Raw genomic sequence first — 25,955 nt, forward strand, 5'->3', positions numbered from 1 at the left:
ATCACGATCTCATGGTTCGTGAGCTCAAGCTCCACATTCTCTCCCCTTTCCTCTCTTCCTCTCTCACTCTCTCTGTATCTCGTGGGATTCTCTCTCTCCCTCTCTCTCATAAATAAATAAAATTTCAAAAAACAACAAAATAAACCCCACACTTGGCAAGAATCAGAGTCAGTTCCTATTTCTCTCTATCCCTAAAAGAAATAAAACCCACTGCGAAGTTTGTGTCCAGCCACAGCAAACCCAACCCTGGCCCCATGTCCGTCAATACACCTTGGGCAATCAACAGGAGAGACGATAAAGCCTAAGTTATGCCAAGGACAGGCAGCACTCCAGAACTTGAACTGTTTCCTGAGGAGGGTTACTACTCTAACATATTAGAAACAAAAGAAGCACCAAAAAGCAAACAAAAAAATCAAGTCTGTGGAACTGCCAGCTGTCTCCTCTTTAGGAAGGAGCTGGAGTGTGACCAGCAGCAGCTGCTCCTCTGACCCCTGTGTCCTCCCAGGGCAATCACCCTCAGCAGAGGGAACGCACATTCCTGTTAGATGCTCCCACCTGGGGTCTCAACCCACAGTTTACAGGAAGCCTGCAGTGTCAGAACACGCTGCTTCTGTCTCCCTGGCGGCTGCTGTCCTCAAGGCCTGTGAACAGCACGCTGATAAGGGAGCAGCTCCCTGAAGAAGTTCCTGTAGAGATCAGTGAGGGATTCAGGCCTCCTGGCCTACAGGACTTTCATTCTGAAGGGATTTCACACTTATCTTGAGAAGGTACTTCTTATCTGTGATACGGGATGATCAGTCTGTGGTCCCTGCTTCACACGATGGGCAAGGAGCCTCAGAAATGTGTCAGCCATCTGAGCTGATGCTCAGTCACTGAACTTTTCAGCCTGGGCTATAACTCAGTGGTCTGGCTGTGCCTGCTCTGGAAGGGTCGAAGGGATGGGATGCCCAGAAAATATGACACACCAATTTGATTCACATATTGAAAACAGCAAAAGAATCACACTGCTGTCAATACTGTCAAACTACAGAAAAGATTTCTCCCACCAATCTTTTCTTTAAGACTCTGCACAGAGCTGTTCTGTGGAGATCCCATAATAGAAGTGCCTTGATCGCCTATGGACCATCATCAAGAATAGATTTTCATTAGGAGTTCTTTAAAATTTTACACTCGAAACTTTCTGAAAATCTCACACTCAATTACAAGCATGTTTCCTAAAACATTATGATGCCTCCAAACCTCAGCTTTAATACTAATGGTATAAAAAGAGCAATCAGTTTAGCAAAACTGCTCTATATCCACTCCATACAAAGAGCTCAAATACTCATACACTCCGCCTCAGCAGCCTCCACTGCTTTCCTTCCCACCTTCTCTGTCTCTTTCTCTCTTTCTCATTCTCTCCCTCATTCTCTCTCTCTCTCTCTCTCTCTCTCTCTCTCTCTCTCTCTCACACACACACACACACACACTTTTATACGGAAAAGTCTAAGATCTCCTTAGACTCTTGCCCAACCATATAATAAGCATCTTTTTTTTTAAATGTTTTATTTATTTTTGAGAGAGACAGAGAGACAGAGCACAAGTGGGGGAGGGGCAGAGAGACAGAGGGAGATATAGAACCCGAGCTGTCAGCAGAGCCTGAAGCAGGGCTCAAACTCACGAACCACAAGATCATGACCTGAGCCAAAGTCGGATATTTAATCGACTGAACCACCCAGGTACCCCATAAAAAATATTTTCAATGGCCACATTTCCTTCCAGCTGTTGGGAGTCCTCAAACTCCATAATAACAAAGGGGACTGACATGAGCCTATCGATGGAGGAAATTCATCCCCAAAGAGGACATTTTAAGCACAGATCAAGCACAAGACATTGTGTCTCTATTCAGCCTCATGCTGTTGGGTTTGATATGCAGGGCACCAGTACGGAACGGAGGCCACATCCCTGGGCAAGGAAAATGCCCAATTTCTTCTTCCACCTTTTGCTGCACTGGGATCCTAAAGTTTTTATTTCTTCTACCACGGGAAGCTGATATGCCAACAAAAGTTCTTCAGTCATTGGTGAATTAATAACTTCAGTCACCTACACAATCACAGACTTACATACAAGACCCTGTGCCGCCCACTGTCTTGTTAGTCCCCTTACCCTCACTGTGTCCAAATCTCTTGAATTCCTACTTACTCCTTGACCCTAGAAGCATTCACAGTGCCCACCACCATCACCACGGACACCTATGCCTTCAATATAACAACAAAAACTTGTTCAAGCCATAAACAAGTCCACCCAGAACACAAACTTTTTCTAGCCTTGAACCTTCAAACTATTCTAACCCCTCCTCTCTGAGTTAAGCTCCAGATAATTCTGTGCCCCTTTCCTCTAATGCTGCAATTAGGAACCCATGGAGGACCAGCCCTCTCCACCTATACAAATACCGAATGGGTGTTGTCATTAGCAGTGTCCCCACAGGAGTGGGATTACATCAGCCCTCGTAAGAACATCACTCTCCAGGGAAGAACATCACTCTCCAGGGAAGAGCAATCACACTGGGGTCAGCTGCCTTGGCCCGAACCCCTGCCACATTCCCTATGCCTTCTGCACTCATTTAGGAGATTCAGCTAGGCCTCCCTTCAGCCACCACACTACAACTTCCTGTAGCAGGGATGCTCATAAACAGACCTGCCTGAGAAAGTTAAGTACTCCCTAGCACTGCACTTTGAAAGATAACCCCGCCAGATAGCTCGAGCAATTATGCTGTGTGGTTACCCGGAATCAGGGATTCCCCAGAGACAACGAGACTTGGTTTCAAGCATCAAGGGGCAGATCTGAAATAGACTCCGCTTGCCAAACCCAGTCACTAACTCTCGGTACGTGACATGGGGGTAAGTCTGCGAAGAAGCACCAGGATCCTCACTTCTTAGCACACTCCACTTTAGTAAGTTTGAGGGCCAGGAATCCAAATGTGAATGTAGTCCACCTACCTCCTCCAGACCCCATAGTGGGGTGTGACTTGCCTCCAAAGAAAGGGTACCATCCTCTTCAGAGAAGGATGTGGAGCTCTTTTCAGGCTCTGTGTCTCTAGGTTGGATCCCGCGAAAGTGTGGCCCGTAGCTGCCGTAGCCAGAGGAGGAGGGCAAAACGCTCACAGTCCTGCCGCTGATGGATAAATCACTCTGAGAAGTAGGCAGCCTGGGACCCTGGGGAGGCACTCGACCCACATGGGCAGGTTCTGTGCATCTGTGACCTCTCGACTGATCCGGCAGTGATGAAGGGACAGAAGACTCTGCAATCCAGGCACCTGTCTGAGGGCCACTGCAAATACCCGCGGTTCCTGCCCCCACACCCTGGACCCCTGAAAGTTGGTCTGGAGACCCTGCATCGGTGGGGTGGTCTGTCAGGGGAAAGGTGCCGCTCCAAAGTCCAAGCTGAGCACCTCCTTTCCCCACTGCAGTCTCCCCTTGCAAAGGCAGCAGCACAGCCCTGCTGTTGCAGGACGCCGTCCTCGGAAATTCCACCAGTTGGCTCACTGACTTCTCACAGTTCCTTTCCGCCGGGTTATCAAGCAGGTGAGCGATGACAGTCCTCCCCTCTTGCAGGGAATCCCAGACCCCTCCGGCAACTGATGACTCATTCTCCAACAAAAGGTGAGCAGTCTGGATCTCCCCTTGGAATCTCTCCTTCACCTGCACGATCATCCCCTGAGCACCCATCCCTGAGCTGGGGGCTGAGTCCCGAGGCAGTAAAATGTCCGAGGGGGGGTGCTCTGCCCCTCCTGCTCCTTCCTCCTTTTGGAGACTCACTGTTAACTTCGGTAGGGTTTCTGTCTCTTCAATTACTGTGGTTCCTTCCAAGGGTTCCTCCTCATGAGATACCTCTGGAGTAGGGGTTTTCTTCCCCCTCCACTTCCTTTTGAACCGAACCCTTTTCTTAGGAGATATGGGAGCCTTCTCCGGAATAGCTCTTGAATCTTTCGGCTCCTTAACACAGCCCAGTGAATTTCCCATCGCCTTCTTCTCCTAATCTCATCAAAAACGCAGCTAAGCCGGTCCTGGGATCCCAGAGAAATCCCAACCTTGGCTTCATCGGATTAGATGCACATTTAAAAACATGCACTATGCCGGCAATCCCTCCAATTCTTTCTCCCTCCCTCCCCGCCTCTCTGTCTCTCCCAGCCGCTGCCGATTCAGACAGCCATCTTACAGGCTCAGAGCTGCAACAAGACAAATTCAAAGCATCTCACTGCAGTTCAGAAATCACTTGACCTAAAAGCAGACAGAAACCGGATTGGCTGCAGCTTCCTCTCTCCAAATATGAGGTAATTGGAGCACTGCCCTCAGAAACACAAACAGAAAGCAAAAAGGAGCTTGAAACCAGGGGAGGGGGGGGGGGAACTAGGGAGGGTGAGGAGGAGGGGGTGGGATGTAAGAGTAAAGGGAAAAGGGAGGGGAAAGAAGGGAGGCCATGGAAGAAGGTAACGTGAAGGGAGGAGGAGGAGGAGGAAGAGGGGAAAGCAAACCAGCGTGCCGCTACCTTGGCAGGGAAGAGCCAAGAAGAACCAGGGCTGGGGACGCTGCCATTATCACTGCCCCCCAGACTCTGAAAGGAAAGAGATTTCAATTGTTCTGCCAGATACCCAGAAGAAAATATCAAGCAATGAAGACAGATGCTCAAATTTTTCAGGTCAGAAATAATAAAATTATCTTAAACAAATTATAACCTGAAGAGAGACCCGAACCTACTCCTCACAGTTAAGAAACACAGGCTTTAAAGATCTAGCCTCCTACAGCATTTATTTCTCTCCTCGCCTTTCCAAAAAGAGAGACAGGAGAGAGAGAGAGAGAGAGAGAGAGAGAGAGAGAGAGAGAGAGAGAGAGAGAAAGAGAGAGAGAGAGAGAAAGAGAGAGAGAGAAAGAGAGAGAGAGAGAGAGAAAGAGAGAAAGAGAGAGAGAGATCTGTTAATTCTGTTAGCCAATGACACAGAGGAGACACTGGGAAATCGTTTTTGAGTATTGTGTAAGGAGGCTCTGCAAAAAGGATACGGCTTCCAAATACAAGAGAGAAGCTCCACCTCTACTGAACAATAGTTACACAAATGTTCACCAGTAATCACTGATGCCGCCAGCTAACATTTTTTTCAACATTTGCTACGTGCCAAGCACTGTGCTAAACTATGGATTACCTCATTTAATTCTGACAGTAACCATATGGAGTCAAAACTACTATTTTACAGGTAAAGAAACGGAGGTTTAAGAAAGTTGATTAATTTGCTCCAGGCTACACAGCTAATAAGTGGCAAAGCCAGTCCGTGAACTCCTATTTAAGATTGTTAATTTCAACTCCATGTTATGCTATGTTCTAACTGTGGCGGGGATGGGTCTGTCCTCAATTAAATAAAACAGGAAGATACCCACTGTTCTGAATTGTCCACTAGACTCACATGGGCCAAGGACCCAAACAGATAACACTGGGAGTAAGAGAGGAAATTGCTAAAATGAGTCCCAGATGGTTTTTACTCAAGTTGCAGCAGGGCAGGAAGTCTTAAAGGTCTAAAAAGTTGGACTAAAAAATCACCCTGTTATGTCAATGGGATTCACCCACCCCAATTTTTAGTATAGTGTTTCACAGATGAGATAACACCACAGCCCAATGGGCTCTGGATGGAGTGGAAAGAGGTTGTACTTCCCTGCTACAGCTGTTTATTCTATACCGAAAGGATCCAAACCACACAGCAGAGGAAAATAGCCTGCGTGGCTCTATGTAAATGCTACCCACCTCTCCTGAAAAATGCCCTGCACGGAAGGAAAGCAGTAAGAAACCCGAAGGCAGCAGCCCCTACATAACTGCTTACTGAGACCCATCTGCCTCCACTGCAATAGGTGTTTCTCCCCAAGCCTTTTCCTACAGCTGAGCACAAAGCTGCAGCACCATCTTATGGTGATCATAATCCACAGCAAGAAACGAGACCGGGAGACCAGCATGGGAGAGAAACTCAATCAGACTACAGAAGACCATGTAATCAGCAAAAAACTCTCACATCATAGTATAATTCTCTAAGTAAGCACCAGCCTTCACTCCTCCACCAAACAGGATGAACTATGGAACTTCTCAGGTGCACACCCAGGGCCAAAGCTTGAATATTTTTCATGAAATACAAGCACACCAAATTCCTGCAACTGATCAACTCAGGGGCAAGAGAGATAGCTGCTTTATCTGACTGCTGCTGATGGGGGGGGGGGGGGGGTGCGGGGGGGGCTGACAGAACTTGGCATATTTATTTATGGGAGTCGTTTCTTTTTTAAACTTCTTGCCCATGTTGGACAGATCGGGCCTTCATTTCCTTCTGCCCCAGAGGAAAACTGGCCTAGGGAAGGAGCAGAGCTTTCAGTAAAGGAGGCCTAGGTTCAAATTCCCAGCTCTAATAACTTAGTAGCTAAGTAACTAACTTGCTAGGTGGTTCAGTTTCCTTACCCGTAAAATGTGGATACTACCACCTGCGGAAGTGGGTGAGAGAAGGCGGATGAGGTAATGCCTTATAAAGTGCTTGGCTCAGTTCCCGGTCTTCAGTAAATCCCTTTTCTTCCCACTTGTTACTTAAGCAACAAGATAGGAGACACTCTACCATCACCACCACTGGGGTCCTAATATACTCTTTTTTTCTTGACTAGGCTCTTAGGAAAGTAGATATGTTCTAAGACCCAAAGTTCGGGTGTTTGTTTTTCTTAACAGGGGCTCTGCTTCCACTATTTCACTAAGTAAGTCAACTCTGATCACTAAGACTTCACCCTGTACCTTTTTTCTCACCTCACCTGAGCTCTCAACATAGGGTGCCGCCTTCTGGCAAAGCAGCTGACTAAGGGCGACTAGGAAGAGACTAGGGCACAGACATTCTTCAGGTCTTCTGCTTTGGCTTTTTCTAGTTAACTGTTCACTGCCCACAGTTCTTACATGGAGATGGCCAGAGTGAACGAGCTCATTCATTCATTCACTCCACAAACATGAATGGTCCTCATCTATAGGCCAACCACTAAGTGCCATAAAGTGCACAAAAGTGTAAAGCTCACATCTACCAGCTAAAACCACTTTTTACCTTAACTCCCCTGAATTTTTTTTTTTATTTCAGAGTGCTAGACGTACCCTTGTATTTAATAAACATTTGAGAGTCAGAAAGCTAATTTTGTCAGATTCTGACTTTCAGAACTCATCTTTTAGATAAATTATAAATCCTAACATTAATACAGGTCTGGGCAAAACCAAGGGACAGGAAATCCTATTATTAGGATCTGAAAGTGTAATCCAAAAATGTCAGTTGGATTCTGTTTCAGTTGCTCATCTGAACAGCCAGCACTGGAAAATAGCCATCACAGTCTATTTATCTGGTCTACCTACCTCCCAGCTTTGAGAAGATCAAATTAATAAAATATCCATTTGCTTAACAAATATTTATTGAGTACCTGTTCTAAGCCAGGAAAAGAAGAGAACAAGAGACAAAATCCACTGTTAAAATGGCATCCTACTGCAGAGATCCAGACAGCAAATAAATGTTAAAACAGTAGTGTTATCCAACACAACACTATGCATCACACTGCTCTGACAGTAATTTGGCAAAATAAAGGAAAAGTGTATGTATGACCTAATAATTCTGGTCCAGGTACTTATCCAAAAAACCCACTTTCCTATAAGCCTAAGGACACATGTACACACATGTTCACTGTAGCAATGAATGCCTTCGGCACAGAGCCCGCTTCAGATCCTCTCTCCCTTCTCTCTCTGCCCTTAACCCACTTGCACACATGCGCACTCTCTTAAAAATAAATAAACAAGGGAAAAAAAGGATATATAGAAGACAGGATCTATATCAACTATAAAAACATATAAACAACACCACATATCGTTATGAATACCTCATCTGTTATAAAGACACAAAAGCATATACGGGAACCATCTACATCAACTTCAGGACAGTATTTACTTGGGGAGGTCAGAAGGAACAAGAAAGTTGGTTGTATGGGAAATGTTTCATTAGCACCAACAACAGAGATTATAATGACTATTTTACTGATCCCCTAACATTTGATAGCTCTATTCTACATTTCTATTTGGCTTTATGTAGCAGGTGTCCTTGGTGAGAACAGCTAATAGACACTCAATAATAAAAGACTAGAAAATCGCAATAATACATAACTAGCAAGAGACACGTCATATTCTCTCTGAAACAAGGATGATGGAGCCTCTATATAACCCTTTATCAGCCAACCAGAAGCTTTACAAGAAGGGGAACTTCCCCACACTCCCAAACACTTAGCTAATACAGACAAACACCAAGCCATCAAGAATAGCAAAGAAATTAGTAGTTACTTGCATCTGAGAAATACTCTGGCAGCAGAGCTTCCTACGACAAAACAAAGTAGTTTCTCAGCTATGCTGAAATAGCAAACAGGGAATAGCAGGAAGCCAATATGCATGCAGAAGACAGACGAAACCAGAAGTATTTTATTTTCTGGTAAAATAGGTAACAGGGCAGGGAACAGTGGGTTAAGTCAAAAGCCATGGTAATTATAAGGTCTGTTAATAATTGTAACAAGTTGCTACCAGTAACTGCTGCTAATTATTGAGTATATACGTGTTCCATCTCCCTGGCTCATACCTCCCTGATTCTTTAAACCTCTATCAAGCTATTTTATGGTGCTTCTCTGAATTATTCAGTTGAACCTGGGTTAAGTCTGTGTCTAGTTCACTTTGTATCTCCCACAGACTCTACCTAAGACTTTGTTCATAGCTGGTCCTCAGTAAATGTTTGTGGAATTCAGTTAAAGAATACATTTTCCTGGGGGCACCTGGGGGGCTCAGTAGGTTCAAGCATCCGACTTCAGCTCAGCTCATGGTCTCACAGCTCGTGGGTTCAAGCCCCGTGTCAGACTCTGTGCTGAAACCTCAGAGCCTGGAGCCTGCTTGGGATTCTGGGTCTCCCTCTCTCTCCACCCCTCCTCCACTCATCCTCTCCTCTCTCTCTCTCAAAAATAAATAAAACATTAAACAAATACACTTTCGTATAAACTAAAACCACAAGAAGATACAATTTCATACCCACTGTGATGGTTATAATCAAAAGAAAAACAATAACAAATCTTGACGAGGATATGGAGAAGTAAGAGTCCTCACACCTTCCTGATGGAATGTAAAATGGTATAGCCACTTTGGAAGATAGTTTGGCAGTTTCTTAAAAAGTTTTACATCAACTTACCATACAACCCAGCAATTCCACTTCAACGTATATATCCAAGGGAAATAAAAACATACATTCACACAAAGACTGGTACTCAAATACTCATATCAACATAACTTATAACAGTCAAAAAGTGGAAACGACCCAAATGTCCATCAACTGCTGAACAGATAAAATATGTGGTGCATATATATAACAGAACAGTACTCAGCAGTAAAAAGGCATGAAATACTGATACATGCCTCAATACAGACGAACCTCAAAATTTTAATGCTAAATGAAAGAGGCCAGACGCAAAAGAGCACATATTCTATGACCCCATTTATGTGAATTGCCCCAAATAGGCAAATCTATAGAGACTGAAAATAGATTGGTGGCTGCCTAAGGCTGAGGAGGAAAAAGGGGGGGAATGTAAATGGACAGGAAGGGTCTTCCAGGTATGATGAAAATGTTCTAACGCTAGATTATGGTGAGGGTTGTAGAACTCGTAACAATCATTGAATTGTATGATGACTATGAGTCAATTTTATGGTATGTAAACCTCAATAAAGTCATTTTTGAGTATTTTCCTAAAATAAACAAACAATAGAATGGCAACCAAAAAGGTGTTTTAAAACAGTTAGCAAACTATATGAAAGGAGAAGAAACAACAGAAAGGGCAGGTCTGGAGGCTAGACTTCTCTGAGTACACCTCACATGCACTTTAAAATTTTCCCTTTGGAACAACATAGATGGTCTATATAACATAAAATAAAATGGAAAGGGGAAAAGCAATCCCTAAAAATTTGGAGGCAAATAAAAACCAATGACCTAATTGTGTACTGAATTAATAGCTTCACAACACAGAAATTTTTTTCAAATGATTTTAAAATATAATTATGTGTACATTCTTAGGAGATATACACAAAGGACAATGAAAACTATAAAGAAATCACAAACTTCTTAGGGTGCCTGGGTGGCTCAGTTGGCTAACCATCCGACTCTTGATTTCAGCTCGGGTCATGATCAAGCCCCACATGGGGCTCTGCACTGACAGGCCTGAGCCTGCTTGGGATTTTCTCTCTCCCTCCCTCCGTCTCTGCTCCTGCCCCACTCACACTTTCTCTCTCTCTCAAAATAAATAAATAAACTTTTAAAAAATTACAAACTTCTCAGTAATCATATTGTTAATAATAACACTGAGATTGCTGTTTTGGTTCAAATACATGTAATATGTCTATGTGATTGTACACACATCTATGTGTATGTAGGTATATGGAAAAGGGAATAAGTAATATGTTACTGTTGTTAGGATCAAGATTTTCAGCATGAGTAAAAAAGATATAAAGTCAAAGAAGTTAAAATAAAACTATAATTTGGGGGTGCCTGGATGGCTCAGTCAGAAGAGCATGTGATTCTTGATCTCAGGGTCATAAGTTCAAGCCCCACACTGGGTATAGAGATTACTAAAAATAAATAAATAAACTTTTTAAAATAACTCTGTAATTTTAAGTTTGAATGAGAGATAGCAGTATAAATTCATGGTTTTTTAAAATAAGGAAAATATACTTATTAGCTAGCTCTGTCCACAGAAAAACTGACCAACCCAGTAGCATTCAGATTGTGGTCAATAAAGAATGAGAGTTTCTTGAAGAAATTGCTAATTTCAGGCCGTGGGCAGGAAATACACAGAGTCTGGAACATCTCATCACAAGAAATAAAGGAGATTATCAAAAAGGACTATGGAGATGATGCCAAAAGACTCAGAGTCCACTTTAGGAAGCTCTCATTGGCCAAAGATGGAGTTATTTGAGTATTAGGAAGAATGATAGCTGTATTTTATTGGAACACATTTAAAAACCCAGGAGTCATAAGTGATACTAAGAAAAAAAAATGAAAAAACTTTCATTTTCTTATCTTTGGAGAATCTTAGGGAACCAATTAATTATGCTGAAAACTGGTAAACAGAGGGAGATCTTTGTATCTGCCCTTTCCTAGAGGAGATATCTCTTAGGGTAATTGCTGAGGTGAAGTTCTTCTTTATAGAAGTAATCCAGCTAAATAATGAAAAAGGAATGAAGGAATTTGAGCAGCACCATTTTGCAACTTTTAAAAAGTAGGCTCCAGCGTGGAGCCCAGTGAGGGGCTTGAACTCATGACTCTAAGATCAAGACCTGAGCTGAGATCAAGAGTCAGCTACTTACCCAACTGAGCCCCTGCAGGCACCCCTGCAACTTCTAATGAAACAGTGGAACTAGCAACAATGATGAGTGGTTGCTAAAACTATTAGGTGAAGATGTAATAGGGACTGGATGATCAGGCTGATAATAGCTGAACCCACATGTTCAGCAGCAGACGTATACTACTCAACATCACCATCCTTGCCCTCCACATCCTCCCTAAAGGTATCTGAATGTGATTGAGCCTCAGGTCTAGATCTAAACCACCAGTTGATAAGCAATATAACAGAGGGATGGAAGATGTCACAGAGATGCTATCAACATCTTTATAAACCTTAAAGGACAAAAGACCAGATTTCCTCAATGGATTGTTAGGGGGAGGGAAAATTTAATGTAATATTTAGACTTTGTTGGGATTCTGATTCATAGAAATCAACTTTTTTTTTTTTTAATGAAGTAACTGGAGAAATCTGAACACTAATCAGATACTTGATGATTTTAAGAAATTATTGAGTTTTACAATGTTATACTAGTTTGCTTAAATTAAGAGTCTTTAGGGGCACCTGGGGGACCTAGTCAGTTAAGTGTCCAACTCTGGCTCAGGTCATGATCTTGCATGTTCGTGGGCTCAAGCCTTGTGACAGGCTCTATGCTGACAGTCTGGAGCCTGGAGCTGCTTTGGATTCTGTGTTTTCCTCTCTCCTGCTCCTCCCTCGCTCATTCATTCATTCATTCACTCATTCTCTCTCTCTCTCTCAAATGAATAAACATTAAAAAAATTTTTTTAATTAAGAAATATTTATCTTTCAGAGATATATGCTGAACTATGTACAGATGAAATTACATGAAGTTTGGGATTTCTTTCAAGATAACCTACTGGGGTTTGAGGAGTGGATTAGGATATAGATGAAATAATGCTGGCCATGAGTTAAGAACTATCGGGATAGGTGATAGGTATACGGTAGTTCTTCACACTGTTTTCTCTACTTTTATCAATATCTGAAGGTTTTCATAAGAAATTTTTAAAGAAAGGGGCGTCTGAGTGGCTCAGTTGGGCTAAGCATCCAACTTCGGCCTAGGTCATGATCTCACGGTTCTCCTGAGTTCAAGCCCTACGTCGGGCTCTGTGTTGACAGCTCAGAGCCTGGAGCCTGCTTCAGATTCTGTTGTCTCCCTCTCTCTGCCCTTCCTCTGCTCATGCTCTGTCTCTCTCTCTCTCATAAAAAAATTTTTTTTTTTTAATTTTTAAAGAAAGAGAAAGTACACATTTTCCTGATGGAGCTGTTCAGGAAAACAATGGTTCCGTTATCTCCATCTCTTCTGTCCCAGCAAAGTTTTGATGAACCAATTCAGTTTTTATCCCTTGGCCTATGAGTCTCCCTTTTAGAAAGAGATTGAATTACAGTCAAGATAAATAGAGACATAGTGTAGACAGAGTCCTCTTATCTCACACCTATGAGACTGACACTGGGACTCACGGTGGGGACAGGTTTGTGGCAAAAATACAAACGGCCAAAACAGTTTCTCTAAAAACAACAACAACAACAACAACAACAACAACACTCCTCTGTTCTAAGGGCTCTAAGGGGATAACTCTACTGCTCCATGAAAGCTCAGCAAAGTTCTTACACCCACCCTGCTAAGGCACACCTGCCAAGTTCATGTTCCTGGTTATCCCTATATCCAAAGCATGCTTGAAGACACCCTGTGATGGCACAAAAATACATGTTACTTCCACTCTTTCCAGATTGCCAGCACTGGCTCCAAACCAGAGCCCCAAGAAATAAGCCCCAAACTCAATTTTCTCAGGTAATGAGGAATGCTGGGACATCTGCTGTTCTGCTTCTAACCAGCAGGTGGCACTAATGCCCCAACTAGGACATCACAGTCACTTGGGTCCCTGGAGTCCATTCCTTGAGTTATTTATATTAGCCTTCTTTTCTTACCTGCTCAAAAAGTGCTCCCTCTAATCTATCAGCTTCATATACAGGGACTGTGTATGGGGGAGCTGTCTGAGAAACAGCTTTGTTTGGCTGGGCTAAAATGATTCAAGATGGTCTTTTTATAAAAATAAGGCTGTATTTTTCCAACAGCAATCCAGACTTGAAAAGGATTTGCCTTCTTAGGAATGGAGCAGCAACAAGGCTGTATGACCATGTGAACACTACCAAGATGCCACTGCTCTTGAGTATGATGGAAGCAACAAGCTTGTGCTTACCAGCCCATATACAAACCCAGCTGCTAAGGTGCTTGCTGTGGACTGAATGTTAGTGCCCCCTTAAAATTCGTGTTGAAGCCCTTACCTGCAACGTGATATATTTGGAGGTGGGGGCCTTTGAGAGGTAATTAGTTTCAGATGAGGTAATGAAAGCAGAGCCTCCACGCTGGGGGCATTCATGGGATGAATTCATGAAGAGACAAAAGGATGAAGAGACATGAGATCTCTTTCTCTATACCCATGCACCAAGGAAAGATCATGTGAGGAGATAGCCAGAATAGGGCCCCCACCAAGAACCTGACCATGCTGACACTCTGATCTCAGACTTCCAGCCTCCAGAGCTGGAACATGAGAACAAGGTGTTTGTTGTGTAAGCCACCTAATCCATGGTACAGGCAAACCTTGTTTCATTGTGCTTCACTTTACTGCACTTCACAGAAACTGCATTTTCTACAAATTGAAAGTTTGTGGCAACCCTGCATCAGTAAGTCTATCTGTGTCATTTTTCCAACAGCATTTGCTCACCTGTGTCTGTGTCACACTTTGGTAATTCTCCCAATATTTCAAAAGTTTCATTATTATTGTATCTGTTATGGTGATCTGTGATCAGTGATTATGGCTCACTGAAAACTCAGATGATAGCATTTTTTAGCAATAAGCTATTTAAAAAAAATTTTTTTTAACGTTTATTTATTTTTGAGACAGAGAGAGACAGAGCATGAACGGGGGAGGGTCAGAGAGAGAGGGAGACACAGAATCTGAAACAGGCTCCAGGCTCTGAGCAGTCAGCACAGAGCCCAACGCGGGGCTCGAACTCACGGACCGTGAGATCATGACCTGAGCCGAAGTCATACGCTTAACCGACTGAGCCACCCAGGCGCCCCAACAATAAGTTATTTTTTAATTAAGGTCTGTACACTTTTTTAAAATACAATGCTATTGCACACTTACAGACTACAGTATAAACATAACTTTTTATATGCACGGGGAAACCAAAAAGTTCATCTGACTTGCTTTATTGTGGTGGTCTGGATCCAAATCTGCAATATCTCTAAGGTCACCTGTATTTCATTACAGAACCCCAAACTGACTAAGGCAGTGCTATAATTAACCAGGCTTGTTTTAAGATCATTAGAGATGAGGAAAAGTCTACACCAAAGCAGGATTACAACCCTTCACCCCACCCTTCTAAAAGTATCAAACGGCCCATACTGTGAGTCCCCATAGAGTCAGTTTTGACCCAACTGAGCAGACTTCTAACAACCGGCCAACACACAAACCAGTGAAAAATCCCATTTCAGCATGCAATGATCAGGAAGTTCTGGGTTTAGGCCGCAATAGCTCTGTCCCCAGGCTACTTCTACTCTCACCCTTGTTCACGGCCACACACAGAGAAGAAAGGCTTGGCGCTAACCATGGAAGGCTGCACATCTTCTAGTTCCTTCTAGGCAACATCCAAGCCAAGCAACAATGACCCCAAACTTCACAGGCCCTACCTGGAAGTGCAAAATAATGGTCCAGATCAGGCCCAGGGTCAGCTTGGGGTTGCCATCCGTGATGTCATCGTTGCGAATATTCACTAGTTTCACCTGGAAAACAAACAGAGGCTGATCTCAGAGCTCTGGGACTTTTGGTTTTGATTTCATTTTTGCAGATTTTCATCCTTATATCCAATTAAACTGATTGTGTGTGGTGTATGTACGCAAGTACAGCTCTATGAGTCTGAACGTCTGTATTGATGCATAATTACCACCGCAGTCAGAATAATAGAACACTTCTGTCACCCTGACAAGGTGATTTCATGCTGCTCCTCTGTGGTCACACCCTGACTTCACCTCTAATTCCTGCCAACCACTGATCCGTTCCCCATCTTACTTGTTCTAAAATGTCGTATGAATAGAATCAGACAGTATGTAAGTTTTTGATACTGGGTTTTTGGGGTATTTTTTCACTCAGCATAGTGCCCTGGAGATCTCCATCCTCATTGTTACATGTATCACTAGTTTGCTCCTTTTTACTGCTTAGTAGTATTCCATCGTATCAACAGACTATGCTGTGTTTACCCATTCATCCACTGAAGAACATTCGGGTTGTTTCCAGTTTGGGACAGTGATGAATAAAGCTCCTAGATTCATGAGCATATGCTTTCATTTCTACAGGGTAAATTCCCAGGCGTGGGACTGCTGGGTCATATGGTATATGTTTAGCTTTAGACAAAACTGCCAAACTCTCTTCCCCCATGATTGTACCATTTTGCATTCCTATCAGCAAGGCAACCTTATAAGCACATGGTATTGTGAGTTGCTTTTTTATTAAGTCATCACAGCGCTGATTTTTTTTCTTTCTTTTTTCCCATGGGAGGGAATAGCAAGCCCCTCTCCCTTACTCTTTGGCCTGTTCTCACCTCCATTTTCCCTCCTCTGCTGAAGATATCCACACCTGCCCATGCCTCTACTAGCATCTGTTTTTACCTGTAAAATCTCATTCTAATAACACAATGTGCATAGACACACAGGCCCTATCCACTGCTAGGGTGACCAAGTGTCCTACATGCTGGAAACTGAGAGACTTCCCGGGATGTGGGACTTTCAGTGTTGAAACTGTGAGAGCACCAGGAAAAGCAGCCCAGCCCCTGCGAGCCTTTTCTGTCAAACCCTCACGGAGTTCCCGTTCAATTGTGACAAACTGCCCTTGAGCTGGCCTCCCTTTATCTCTTCAGTTGAACTGAAACCTATGTGTCTCTAAAGAACTCTGGTGACCTCACTTCTCCCCCTACACCAACAGTGACCTGGTACCACAGGTGAAATCCTTGTGTCCCTCCAAAATTCATATGTTAAATTCTAACACTCATTGTGATGGTATTTGGAGGTGGTGCCTTGGGAGGTGATTAAGTCACGAGGGTGAAACCCACATGAATGGGAATGGCACCCTTATAAAAGAGACCCCAGAGAGCTCCCCTGCCCCTCCACCATGTGAGGACACAGCCAGAAGACTGTGGTCTAAGAACCAGAAAACAGGACCTCGCAGACACTGAATCTGCTGGTACCTTACTCTTGAACTTCCCAGTCTCCAGAACTGTGAAAAATATAGTTCTGTTGTTTATAAGCCACCTACATGATAGTATTTTTGTTACAGCAGCCTGAACCGACTAAGACACCTGTATCTCCATTCCTCTTCTGTATACTGCAGGTAGGAGAGGCTATTCTTCTAGATCGAGAACACAATTTTCTAATCACCAATCACTGACCCACAGTTGGGAGGATGTGGTATTAGCCATGTCCACATTCCTCAGCCCCACTCCCATCAGCTTGCCCCTTCCATTCTGAAGTCTACTTTGCAAACAACCTTCCAATCTCTACTAACCCTTGATGACTTTAGCACCTAAATCCTAAAAGTGGTGATCTTATTAGCACTCATCTCAATGACCCAAATATCACCCCATCTGCACAATTCATGTACGTTCTCCATTCTGAGGACTTATGCTTTTCCTCTACTTTGGACAGCTACACAACTACAACTTAGACCTCCCCATTACCAAGAGCTGTTCTAGAGTTCTCCCTGCCCTTCTGAGTCCGCTGTTCTTATCTGCACATACTTTAGTCTAATCATAGTAACCAAATCTACCGTTGGTCCTTATTTAGACTTGTAGCTAATCGATTCTTCTCATTCTCCCTTGCCTATTAAGAACCCCCAGGGTCCTTCCAGCTCTACACACAGACATTTCCAATCCTGCTTTCTCCAGTACCCTAAACACTGCCTCTAATTCTCCCACCACTTTTCATTTGTCAATTTATTTCAACAAATATTTATTAAGTGTCGATTAAGGACCATTCATTATGCCAGGTGATGAAGAGAAAACTGTGGAAGAAGATCCCGTTCCCGGTCCTCACGGGGCCCGTGGTACATGAGAGCAAACAGAGAAATAATAAAGTAGTAGATGTTATATAGAAAGTAAACTGCTCTGGGAGCACAGAGAAAGAATTTCCCAAGTTAATGAGAAATACTGATAAGAGTAATGAAAATGAACTAACTCTAAAAATATGCATACCATTCAATGTCCAGCTTGGCCTGAGTGATTGCCTGGCGCCCACAGCTAGACCGATCTCTTCCACTCAATTGGCTCCAAGCAGACAAACTCTCTGACCCCCTCTTCCATCTTCCTTCCAGCCACCCCACCGCTGCATCTTTATCCCCCCTCCTTCCTTTTCCCTGTATCTCAAAGAAAGTGGCATTTTCCTTTTCCTTTTCAAAGATAACCACACCAGCTGTGCTCAGGATCTCACCCTCAATCCCTGAATTTGTTTCCATCCGTTAGAAAGCAGGGGTGGGGCAGGGGGAGGGGCAGTGTGTAGAAACAGCACGGACAGTGGCAGGAACACTGAACTCCATGGCAGGAGGCCTGGGTGGAAGTCCCAGCTCTGCTCTAGCTTGTGTGCTCTGGGGCAGGTCATTTCACCCCGCCAGATCTCACTTTCCTTATCTAGGAAATGAAGACGCTGGGCTAGAACCTCTCTGTGGCATCTCCCAGGGCTGATATTTTGTCACTGTCAGCACTCCTCCTCACTCTCATCCCTGTCTGCCTTTCTTCACTGGCTTCTCCTCCTATGTGTAAAAACACGTGGAAAACTTTTTTCCCTTCTTATATCCAGGCCCACTAAACTGCTCTAACCCGCTAACTCCAAGAGCTCTTCTGCTCTGTTCAGACTGTTCTCAAGTCACCAATGCTTGTCGGCCTCAGACCTCATGATGTGGCACCAACACAATGGCCAATCCTGACCAGCCCCTCATCTACTCTTCAGGATCATGTAGCATTCTGGTTTCTCCTCTTCCTGGATGAGGTACTTTTTTCCATCTTCTTTGACAATTTATTTTCCATCTTCCTCTTGACCCCCACCTTAGGTGAGTCCATAAGTTTCCATCTTTAGCATCTTGCTCTTCTCTGTTGACACTCTCCCATTCAGGAAGGCCTTAGATTCTATGCAAGGACCATCAAATGATTTGTCCAGCCATAATGCAATCGTTCACTAGCAAACAAGACTCAGACTGGGCCAGATGCAGCAATTACCAAGGGCTCACTAGGGGCACTGAGAACATCCCTAAGTAAGGGTCAAATGTCAACACTCCATGGCAGAATAGGGAAAGCATGGAAGTGTCTTACCTGCCGCTGCTTTAGGAAGTCCAGGGCAATCTGCACATTCTGAAGCCTATGAAAACGCATCCTGCCCTTCTCCCGGGGCTGCAAACAAACAAAAAGAGATGGTAATTTTAGCTACACCAATTTACCAATGCAGAGCCCCATCCTTTTTCATTTCAGGGACTGAAAGACCACACAGAATTCCTCGTGGTTGAAGCCAGCCAGGGGAGCATTACATAAAGCACCCCTTAGTGGCAAGGCCTGTGTGTGTTTCGCCGTGCTCCCTGAGGCCTCCATGACGCTGGTTTCCCACTGTGCCTCCTGAGAACACACAGTGTGGGTAGACTACTAGTGTCGAATCAGTGCCGCAGCTCCTGTACAGGGTCTTCTGTGGCCATATACGGCAGAACCTGATTCTGGATGTGCAGTTAATGGGAACAAAGTCTCTGGCTCTGTGGCTCCTAAAATCACAGTTAAATGCTATTTTAAGGAAAGGGCGGAAAGTCCTAATTGCATACTACACAGTAATTAGAGCCAACCTTATTAAAAACCTGGCAAGAGAAGCTAGAGGTAGCCAATTTTAAACCAGGGAATGAAGAGTTTTACATGCTCAATAAACAAGTGAAAAACTCAAAAACGAGAGACAAAAATCAGGAAGAAACCTATTTTCCAGGCAGATGGGTGTCCATTTAAAAAAGTCACCTTGGACCTCAATAAGAAATACCAACAACAATGAAAACCTTGATGAGTAGGGCCACTCAACAATGATACTCCAAAGAAAGGTATTTTCTGCTAGTCTCTCAGTCCCAGATGTCATACAAGCCACTGGAGAGAAGCTCATCTCCATCCCGTGCCCCTGGCACCCTGTCCATAGCTCAGCTACTACCCATCCAAATGTGGCTGAAATCAGTGTACTCAGTGACAGCATGCAAGGGGTGGCTATCTGTCTCTGGAACCTTTTCTCCTGCTCATTTTCCAATGTTGCTTTTATTTTACTAAAATTGGGACTGAAACATCACTCTTACTAGATTATATATACCCAACTCATTTGTAAATGTCAAAGTGGTACTAATTAAAGGCTGATGAATAAGGTAGCTATGCGGCCAGGTGCCTGTACAGAGGAAACATCGTCCCAGGTTGAAACACAAAAAGTAACCAAATGCGTGTAAAGATAAGGGGAGAAGCATTTCTCTGGGTGCCCCCAACACTTCTAAACAACACTCCCAAATGAGGATAATCTACAGAGATGTTGAGGCGCCTCTGGGCCACAGGATAACTTCTTAAGTCAAAGGTTTAGGAAAATCCTCTAGCAAGAACCTCTTTCCAGTCATTTCAGCTAAACTACTTGTGAACATGGCTTTGAGGATGACAGAGCCTATCAAAGTGAAGAGTCTAAGGCAATGGGAAGGGAGATTCTAAAGAGGTGAAAAATGACTTTAAGAGGACAGGAAACAGGGATATTGCTTAATCCCTGTTTCTGGAGAAAGATTATGGGCTATAATTTAGGGCCCACAAACAGGAAATGCCCTTCTCACACACTCTTCTCTTTATTCCTTGGTACTTCCCACCAAAAATAAATACCCTAAGAACATGCAAGTTAAAATCTCTGTCCTCTAGAGATATTATTGACAAAAGCAGCGTATCTCCATGCAGTGAGTGGTTTGCAAACTACAGGCTGTTTTGAAAACAAATGACATGGTGTGTGGTGAGAACCTGGAGGCTACAGAGGGTGGAGAGAGAGAGTTAGTCTCAAGTGTGGAGCCGTGAGCAATTAACTGTCATGCCTTCAACTAAACTTTCCACAGTTCTGCAATCCAGACTCAGACAACACAGCAAGGCCACCAAGAAAGCTACTGGTCTCCAGGTCACAAAGGCACTTGACACCTCCAAACACCATTATTCTTTCTGTGCCAACCACTCTCAGATAAGCAAAACAACCCCCACTCCAGGATCATCTAACAGTGGCAAGAGGCACAATTAGTTTTAACCACTTTCTTTGGGACCGAAAATTCCCAGGTGCAGAGGGAAGAAGGCGATTGGTAACTGAGGTACTTGGAGACCTCGAGAACCTCAGACTCTCTGATGGCCCTGCGGTGCTGGCTGGGATCCTGGCATCCCAGGAGGACCTACTACATCATCCTCATCTTCCTCCTCCTGCTCTTCGCTGTTTGTATGGCGCCAGGAGGGCATGCTCACGAGACGGAGGGTCTTCAGCCCTGCTGGCTCCTTTGGCCACCAACCAAGGCAAAAACATGACATAGTGACAGGAAATTCACAACACAAAAATGAGAAGGAAATGAATGCAATATTTTTTTTAAAAAGTGAAAATAAATATGAAAATACCCTCCCACAACCCAAAACATGCAAAAACCATATCAAGACCAGATCACATGGTTATATTGAACACTTAGTCTGAAACACATCTTCAATTCTCCATGGCTGCCCATTCTCTCTTTTTGTGAATCAACTAAAGGAGAAGGAGATTCTGAGAATAATCATGAAAGAGGTATCTGGATAGTTCTCAGTGAAAAGATGATATGCTATGAATATCTCCATAAACAACTTGCACGTTTTCAAAGGTTAGGCAAAGAAATTAGATTGGAGTGTTTTCAGACGGTTTTATAAGCAACGTCACCAAAAAAGAATCACTTTCAATATAAAATCCCTACAAGTTCATCAAATATCCCAGCCAAATTGCCCAAAATGTAACTTTGTGACTTAAAGTCCAGCAATGTGAAAGTGACATTATGATTACTTATGAGATTTATAAATGAGGGCCAGATAAGAAGTGGAATTCACCAGTAGTGGCTGTGCTAATAAAAGCATCTGTCAATTTAAGTCCATTAAAAATTATAAAAGTGGGGGCACCTGGGTGGCTCGGTCAGTTTAAGCATCTGACTCTTGATTTTGGCTCAGGTCATGATCTCACAGTCATGAGATCGAGCCCCACATTGAGTACCCCCACAGTGGAAGCAGAGCCTGCTTAGGGTTCTCTCTCTCTTGCTCCCTCTGCCCCTGCTCCACTCAGGCTCTCCCAGGGGGAAAAATCATAAAAGTAATTCTACCGTAAGACAAAAAAGATGTGAAACCAAAACAAAGGGCCCATGGGAAGCCAAGCCCCAATCCTTGAAGAAGGTGAATAATACTTAAGGAGCAAAATCTAATGTGCTAAATTACCTTCTTCAAAAACAGCAAACGCTGACTAAGAATTCACCAAAGGCAATGAATGCTTGAGTTACTTCAGTTCATGTTTTCCCCCAGAGATGTTCCCAGTATTTACCCCTGGACTTTTCTAAATGAAAACTATGTTGGGGCACCTGGGTGTCTCAGTCAGTCAAGCATCTGACTCTTGATTTCGGCTTAGGTCATGATCTCATGGTTCATGAGACAGAGCCCCACATCAGGCTCTGTGCTGACAGCATGGAACCTGCTTGGAATTCTCTCTCTCCCTCTCTCTGTCCACCCCACCCCCCTGAAAACAAAGAACCCACAAGTGGGGTTATTTTGATAAGCCAAGAAGCTCAGGCAGATTTATCTTTAGATACATAGGTGTTTCCCACAAGCAATGCTTACTTAACACATTTGGGAGTAGGCAGGCATATTTAATTATCCAAGGAATTCAAATGTACTGCATCCAGGACTGTGTTCAGATAGCAACTTCAGTACTTCTCCAAACCTCTGAGATTCAGTGAATCAAAGAAGGAAGAAAGTGAGGTGAACTGGAAAAAATAACTCTATATACCTAGGACTTTTTTTTAAGTTTATTAATTTACTTTGAGAGAGAAAGAGAGAGGGAGAGCACATGTGGGCAGGGGAGGGGCAGAGAGAAGGGGAGGGAGAGGGAGAGGGAGAGGGAGAGGGAGAGGGAGAGGGAGAGGGAGAGGGAGAGGGAGAGGGAGAGGGAGAGGGAGAGGGAGAGGGAGAGGGAGAGGGAGAGGGAGAGGGAGAGGGCGAGGGCCAGAGAGAGAGAGAGAGAGAGAGAGAGAATCCCATGCTGGTTCCCTGCTGTCAGCGCAGAGCCCAACTCGGGGTTTGAACTCATGAACCGTGAGATCATGACATGAGTCAAAATCAAGAGTTGGACACTTAATTGACTGAGTCACCCAGGCACCCTTAAATACCAGGGGTTTTAATTAAACTGCATATCCTTAGCTGAATACAGAAAATAAAACAATTCACAACAGATGGGAAAATAGGAGCACCTATATAGACTAGAAATAAAACTCTAGAAAGAAAAATATGCCTTACTAAAAAGAATCTTTATTTTTTTAAGTTTATTTATTTATTTAGAGAGAGAGAGAGAGAAAGAGAGTGCACGCCTAAGAGCAGGGGAGGGGCAGAGAGAGAATTCCAAGCAGGTTCCACACTGTCAGCGCAAAGCCCAATGCGGGGCTCAAACTCAGGAACTTCGAGATCATGACCTGAGCCGAAATCAAGAGTTGGACACTTAACTGACTGAGCCACCCAGGCATCCCACTAAAAAAATCTTTAAATGTGAATCTATTGTTCCTGAAATAGTGTACCAACAAGTAGATAAAGAACAAATAAGGAGAAAAAAAAATGCATATGAAAGGTATAAAACCGATACCTGATTCCATCAAGAAATGAGAATATGACACATCAATTCACATTAAGATGAAATTACATCATTTTAAAACTGTAAGTATGACTTAGAAGCAAAGTCCACCAATAATGTCTTCTACTTCTTTCTCCCAAGTAACAGAGAGCAGGCAGTGGCGGCCACTGTCCTGGCATTCAACACGATGGACTGGTATGCCATTAACAGGGCCATGTTTGCGAGGTCACTCATGAGAAGAAGAGAGAGTCTCACCAGTTTGATGCCTGAGAGGACCTCCAGCAGAGAGATTAGGTTGTGGCCATCCCGCAGATCTTCATAAAGATCATTGATGTGCTTGCGGACCTGTGCATGAGAATGAAACAGATTTTTATTTGGTCTTACAATCTCTTATTATCTACACAAGAGTTTTTGATTCTAGGTAAACACAGATTAAAGAATTTAAAATGTGAAACAATAATAAAATTCAGGAATTTTCAGTTTTGGAGTACAATACATATGAAATGGTAACACTTACCAGAAATGTATGTGTGTTTTTAAAATAGAAGCCAGATCCACTACATACTCTAGCCAACTCTAAACAATATTCAAGAAAGACTGGACAAGGAAATGGAGAGTCAACCATCCTGAAACCTCTCAGGAATTATTATGGACCAAAATGTGATACAATGACCAATGCAGATGGAGGAATCCAGTCAGAATCAGAAAAGCCTTCTAGAGTGCAAAGGAAACAAAAATGCTAGGTACCCAGTGTTTGACAGGATGTACCTATATTTTAACTCCTCTCTTACCAAATATTTCTAATAGTGAATTTGAGGGCTATTTTCCTTGTGAAAAAAATAATTCCAATTTTAGAACTAAAACTATGGGAAAAAAGATCTCACTTTGGAAAAATATGTGGTCCATGTCAAACACCATGCTGAATGCTGTACACGTTATCTCATCTCTCTCTCACATTGGTAAGGCAGGTGTTATTCCTATTTTACACATGAGGAAATGAGGCACAGAGTGTTAAATAACTTGCCCAAGATCACAAGTGGGAAAACTGGCCTCAGGTTGGTCTTTCTGAATTTAGTCTTTGCCATTAACTACTATGCTTTATAATCAGCCATAATCTTATTTTATATTTATTTAAACCAAACAACAGCCCTATGAAGTTTATTCTTGTATCCACGAAGGGACTGAGGAAGCTGAGACCTTGAGAAGTTAAAGTCACATAGCTGCAGGAAGCAGAAATAGGTTTTCTGGTTTGTTACAAGTCCAGTGACAACTCCATGGGGTGACACAACACAGAATCAGAAGACTAGTAGTGGCAAGCATAAGGAAGATTAATTTTCAATATAAATAATTGTCTAGAGAACAATAAAAAGGGCTACTTTCAGAAGTCATGGGTTTCTAGTCACTGAATTCTTCAAGCAGAAACTGGGATACTGGATTTCCACATCTGAGTGGAAAACTGCACTATAGTCATTTCCAATTGTAATATTCTAGCATTCCAAACAGAATGGGAGTCCGAAAAGATAAAGGCTATGGAGCGCCTGGATGGTTCAGTTGGTAGAGGATGTGACTCTTGATCTGAGGGTTATGAGTTCAAGCCCCAAGTTGAGTGCAGAGATTACTTAATAAAAAAATAAAAAAATAAAAAGATAAAGGCTGGAAATATCTGGGGAGACTTCCTGGAAGAGAAAGAACTGGAAGGATTAGAAAATGTTTTGATAGAAAGACAGAAGATGGAAAACCACAGAAGACAAGGTACAGAGGTGAAAACATGCAAGATGCGTGTTTGTACCTGTGTGAGTAAAGGAGTAGGAAGGTGATGGGTAGATTACCCAGTTGGAGAAAATGGTTCATGATGAATTGGGTAATAGCTTTCAAACTTCAAAGGAACATTTCTTTAATTTTTGTGTTATTCACAATGTGAATACAGGTATAACACACTTTTTGGTTTAATCTGCAATATTAACATTTTCTCCACCACTTTAAGTCTAAACAAAATAACACATCTAGCTCAGACTTGTAGCATTTGTTGATTTCCATCATGTAAATACTCCCACCATGACCAATTTCCAGCCACTAATATACTATCACTAAAAGTGATGTCAGGAAGAAATGTACAAGAGCACACCATTATATACTTTTCCATCAGAGATACAGCATACACAATTAACTTCAAGAGCATAGAAAATACTAACATGTAGTAAAATAATTATGAGATGATGTGTTTTGAGTATTTATTACCATTATTTTAAATATAACTTATTTCATTGTAAGCTTATATAATTTAATATTTCATAATGGCTGTGCTTAGCAACCAACTCACAGAATTAGTATTCAGTTCTCATGAGCCCATGTAAGCTAGCTCCAGCACACCAGTGGCTCCAAAATTTCAAGACCTCTCCATCAAGTGGGTGCAAGGTTTCAAGCTTGCACAACCATGGTGCACCATGGTTGCATAAGCAGGTCATGAGGGTTGGAAAGAATGGATTTGGTAAGTTCAATTTTAAATATACTGAATTTATTTTATTTAAAGTTTATTTATTTATTTGAGGGGGAGGAGCAGAAAGAGACAGAGAAAGACAATCCCAATCAGGCTCCAAGCTGCCAGCACAGAGCCTGACGTGGGGCTCGATCTCACAAACTGTGAGACG

The 25,955-nt window shown here is 43.0% G+C and overlaps 1 protein-coding gene and 1 long non-coding RNA gene across 31 annotated transcripts in view; one reads left to right on the forward strand and one right to left on the reverse strand.

The window, feature by feature from the left end:
• The window catches only part of MACF1 (microtubule actin crosslinking factor 1), a 329,250-nt gene that overhangs the window by 168,433 nt on the left and 134,862 nt on the right, over positions 1-25,955 (reverse strand). For 11 of the 30 annotated variants that reach the window (XM_053897190.1, XM_053897168.1, XM_053897207.1 and 8 more), the window contains exons 3-5: positions 23,563-23,652; positions 18,756-18,833; positions 15,094-15,186 (exon numbers count right to left, since the gene is read on the reverse strand). In XM_053897190.1, the coding sequence (XP_053753165.1) occupies positions 15,094-15,186; positions 18,756-18,833; positions 23,563-23,652 (261 nt within the window). Of the gene's footprint in view, positions 1-2,978; positions 4,116-15,093; positions 15,187-18,755; positions 18,834-20,861; positions 20,958-23,562; positions 23,653-25,955 lie in introns of those variants that run through there. The other 19 variants (XM_053897147.1, XM_053897162.1, XM_053897159.1 and 16 more) reach the window with 3 other exon arrangements.
• On the forward strand, positions 3,534-10,311 carry LOC128775528 (uncharacterized). Its single transcript, XR_008420259.1, has 3 exons — positions 3,534-3,641; positions 4,170-4,312; positions 10,214-10,311. It is a non-coding gene; the product is annotated as an uncharacterized LOC128775528 (long non-coding RNA).

The sequence above is a fragment of the Panthera pardus genome, unplaced genomic scaffold, assembly GCF_024362965.1.
Source record: "Panthera pardus isolate Hobbes unplaced genomic scaffold, ASM2436296v1 HiC_scaffold_11, whole genome shotgun sequence".
NCBI classification, from domain to species: Eukaryota; Metazoa; Chordata; class Mammalia; order Carnivora; family Felidae; genus Panthera; species Panthera pardus.